Below are 3,022 nucleotides of genomic sequence, written 5' to 3' on the forward strand. Positions count from 1 at the left end.
TACCTTTTCCTTGGCAGTACTTGCTACCAATTCTTGTAGGCATCAATTTTCTAGCCTTTATCCAGCTTGCTTTCATTTTGCTCAGCCATAGCATAAAAACTCAATAGCACTTACCAGCTGGGAAAATTACCTCTGATTAGGAAAACAGAAAAGATAGATTATAATTTTTAATATTTGAAAAATCTGACTTGCAGCACCTATTAATTGCTCTCTGGGTATTACTCTTAGACAGTCAAGGATTATGATTCTCACTTATAGCCTGTAAATGTGCTACTTGCTGCGTCCTTGCTCAGTGAGATCAGCTTCCAGTTCTATAAATCCTACCAGTGGTTCCTGTGCTGGAGCCAGATTTTTGTTGCCTGTTTCCGCCAAGCATTTGGCTTATCCAAGCAAACCTTCCACTCTCTCATGTTCAGTGCCACTGCAATTTTCTTCTTCTCCAGGACCACCCTGTTTGCTCGTCTCCTGGGATGGATGTACCTCAGCGTGTGAGCTCAGCAGTTGGGCAGTTTCTTCTGCTGGCTGTCACTGTCCTGCTCGTCGGCCATCTCAGAGAGCTGGAGCACGGCACACTGCAGCCCACACCAAGGCAAAGGGGCTTTGCAGATCTCTTCCCAGCCATCGTTGTCGATGTCGTAACCAACCACGTCTTGTGTGGAGACTTCCAGTGAGTTTTGCCATTTCTTTCCACCAATAAGAAGAGCAGTTTCCTCTACCACTGCCAGGCCATAGGAAAATCGATCATAGACCAGTGGTCTTAACCGGGTCCATTGGTTTTGATCAGGGTCATACCTTTCTATTTCAGAGAATGGTTCATATAATCCTAAAAAGGTGAATATGGAGTCCCTGATTGTTGCCATCTGATGCCCAAACCGAGCAATGCTCATGGGGGCTTTTTTCATCCACTGCCCTTCAAGTGAGTTCAGAGAATATACATCATTGCTTGTGCTGGCTGGGGCCGAGTACTTGCCACCAGAGATGTATATAGTGTTCTTGCAAACAGCACTGGCATGGCCGTGTATCTTGCATGGCAATTCCCTGGCCTTCGTCCATCTGTCCCTGCTGATGTTGTACGTTTCCACAGATGAATGCAGCAACCCGTCCTCACCCCTTCCACCAATGGCAAAGATATCCTTGCCTAGGACACAGCAAGCAAACTGGCATCTCTTTTCCAACATGCCCGTGATTTGGGTCCATGTGTTAAATCTTGGATCATAACGATAGACCTTGTTCGTAACTGATAAGATCTTTTCGGTTTTAGCATCACCCAGGGTACCACTTTCTACTTCCCCACCCAAGACGTAGAGGAAGTTCCCCACCACGCACACACTGTGGTTCTGCACCCTGTCCTGCACCTGCGTCAGAGTTCGCCATTTGTGATTGTAAACATCGAAGGCCACCACATCTGTGACAAGCCCCTCACTTGCTGTCCCTCCCCCCAGCAGAATGACTCGAGTTTTCTGGTTCCTCAACGTGGTGGACTTATCCTGCAGGACAGGCTGTTTGAATACAGATGTATGATAGTTTATTGCTTTAATGATCATGCACTTAATACCTGCTGAGAGGGACACTTCTGACTGTGTGTAGGTTTTTCTCAGCTCTTCCACTGGGATGAGACCATATCTTATGTGCTCTAAAAGGCTGCTTGCATGATCCAGCCTGGATTTATCCTGCTTCAGCCACAGTAGCACAAGATTCAACAGACGACTTTCTTTCACCATGGGGAGATCTGGTGATTGAATCACTGCTAGCAAAGACCTGAAGTTCAGCTCAAGAAGTCCTGACAAATCCAAGTCCAGCAGCTTCCAGACATTATTGACAATGTATTTTTCTGTTGCTGCTAAGGCATCTGGCAGGTAGAACTTCCTGGCCACATTGGCAGAGAAGCAGCAGGTTTCCAAGGCAAGATTGTTAATTAAGTACTGATTGCACAAGCCAATAGCATCACTCACTTGCAAGTAGCTTGCAGCTTCCAAGGTGTCCTCCAGGCTTTCAAAGGAAAGGGGCAGTAAAGATGTGTAAATGAAATCCAGGATGTGCTGGAGACCAGTGGGTGAGACAACTTGTAGGTGAATGACATTGGCTTTAGACTCTTGGGTGTAACTTTTGAACATGGCTCGGAAATAGTCGCTGGAACATGCCAACAAGGACTTGTGTGCAGGAAACTCATTTTCTTTCACTTTCAGCAAAATATCACACAGAAAGCCTTCTGATCTCAGGCTCTGGTACTGGGAGAGCACAGCGGTGCAGTGTGCTTTGCAGTAGGACAGGAAGTAGCTCATGGTAGACAATGCAATGCTTTCCCCTAGAGTTATTAGCACTAAAATGCAATTAGATATTGAAACAGCTGCCTTACTCAACAGCCATTGCTTGAATACCCAGCAGACCTCCAGCTGTTAGAGAAAAGCCCAACCAAAAAAAAGTCAGCCTCTTGCCTGTCATAGGGGGACAGTTAGTAGATTTGTAGTGAATTCAATGCATTCCTTTATAGAAAAAACAGCTGAATGTCATAACAGCTGTAGGATGCTTACTTTTCTCGCCTCCATAACTCGTGCAAGGATGAAGAGTCCACAGTTGTGCTGAGTACTTGCTTGGCTGGCCATCAGGTGACAGATGAGGGAGCTAGATGACAATCACAATAAATGGCACTTCGTATTTGCTCAGCCGTCGCCCCCGACCCTTCTTGCTCCACAGGCAAATCAAATAGATCTTCTCTGGCTGCCAGCGCGTGGCTCTGAGCAGACACAGATGAGAAGGGAGTGCCGGCTTTTCTCCTCTTGTTTTTATTTCAAACTCCAATCAGTTTAGACCTCTCTGCCCCTGGGACAGCAGCCTCCTTTTCGTCCTCTTTTCGCACTCTCTTGGGAAGCCTCAGCTGAAGATCAAATCAGCGCCCAGGATTATTACGGGAAGATTTTCTGAGCCCGTAAATCTTTCCCCGGCAGGCACTAAGACAACCAAAATACCGTGATTAGTCACTGGTTCGTTTTGACATGCATTTCTGGGCTCCTTACTTCACGTG

General features: G+C 46.5%; 1 protein-coding gene across 1 annotated transcript; it reads right to left on the bottom strand.

The window, feature by feature from the left end:
* Window positions 1-494: 494 nt before the first annotated feature.
* Window positions 495-2,282, bottom strand: KLHL34 (kelch-like family member 34). The gene has a single exon (XM_009069963.1). The coding sequence runs from the start codon at window positions 2,280-2,282 to the stop codon at window positions 495-497; it is 1,788 nt and encodes a 595-aa protein (XP_009068211.1).
* Window positions 2,283-3,022: the final 740 nt, after the last annotated feature.

The sequence above is a fragment of the Acanthisitta chloris genome, unplaced genomic scaffold, assembly GCF_000695815.1.
Source record: "Acanthisitta chloris isolate BGI_N310 unplaced genomic scaffold, ASM69581v1 scaffold2732, whole genome shotgun sequence".
In the NCBI taxonomy this organism is placed as follows: domain Eukaryota; kingdom Metazoa; phylum Chordata; class Aves; order Passeriformes; family Acanthisittidae; genus Acanthisitta; species Acanthisitta chloris.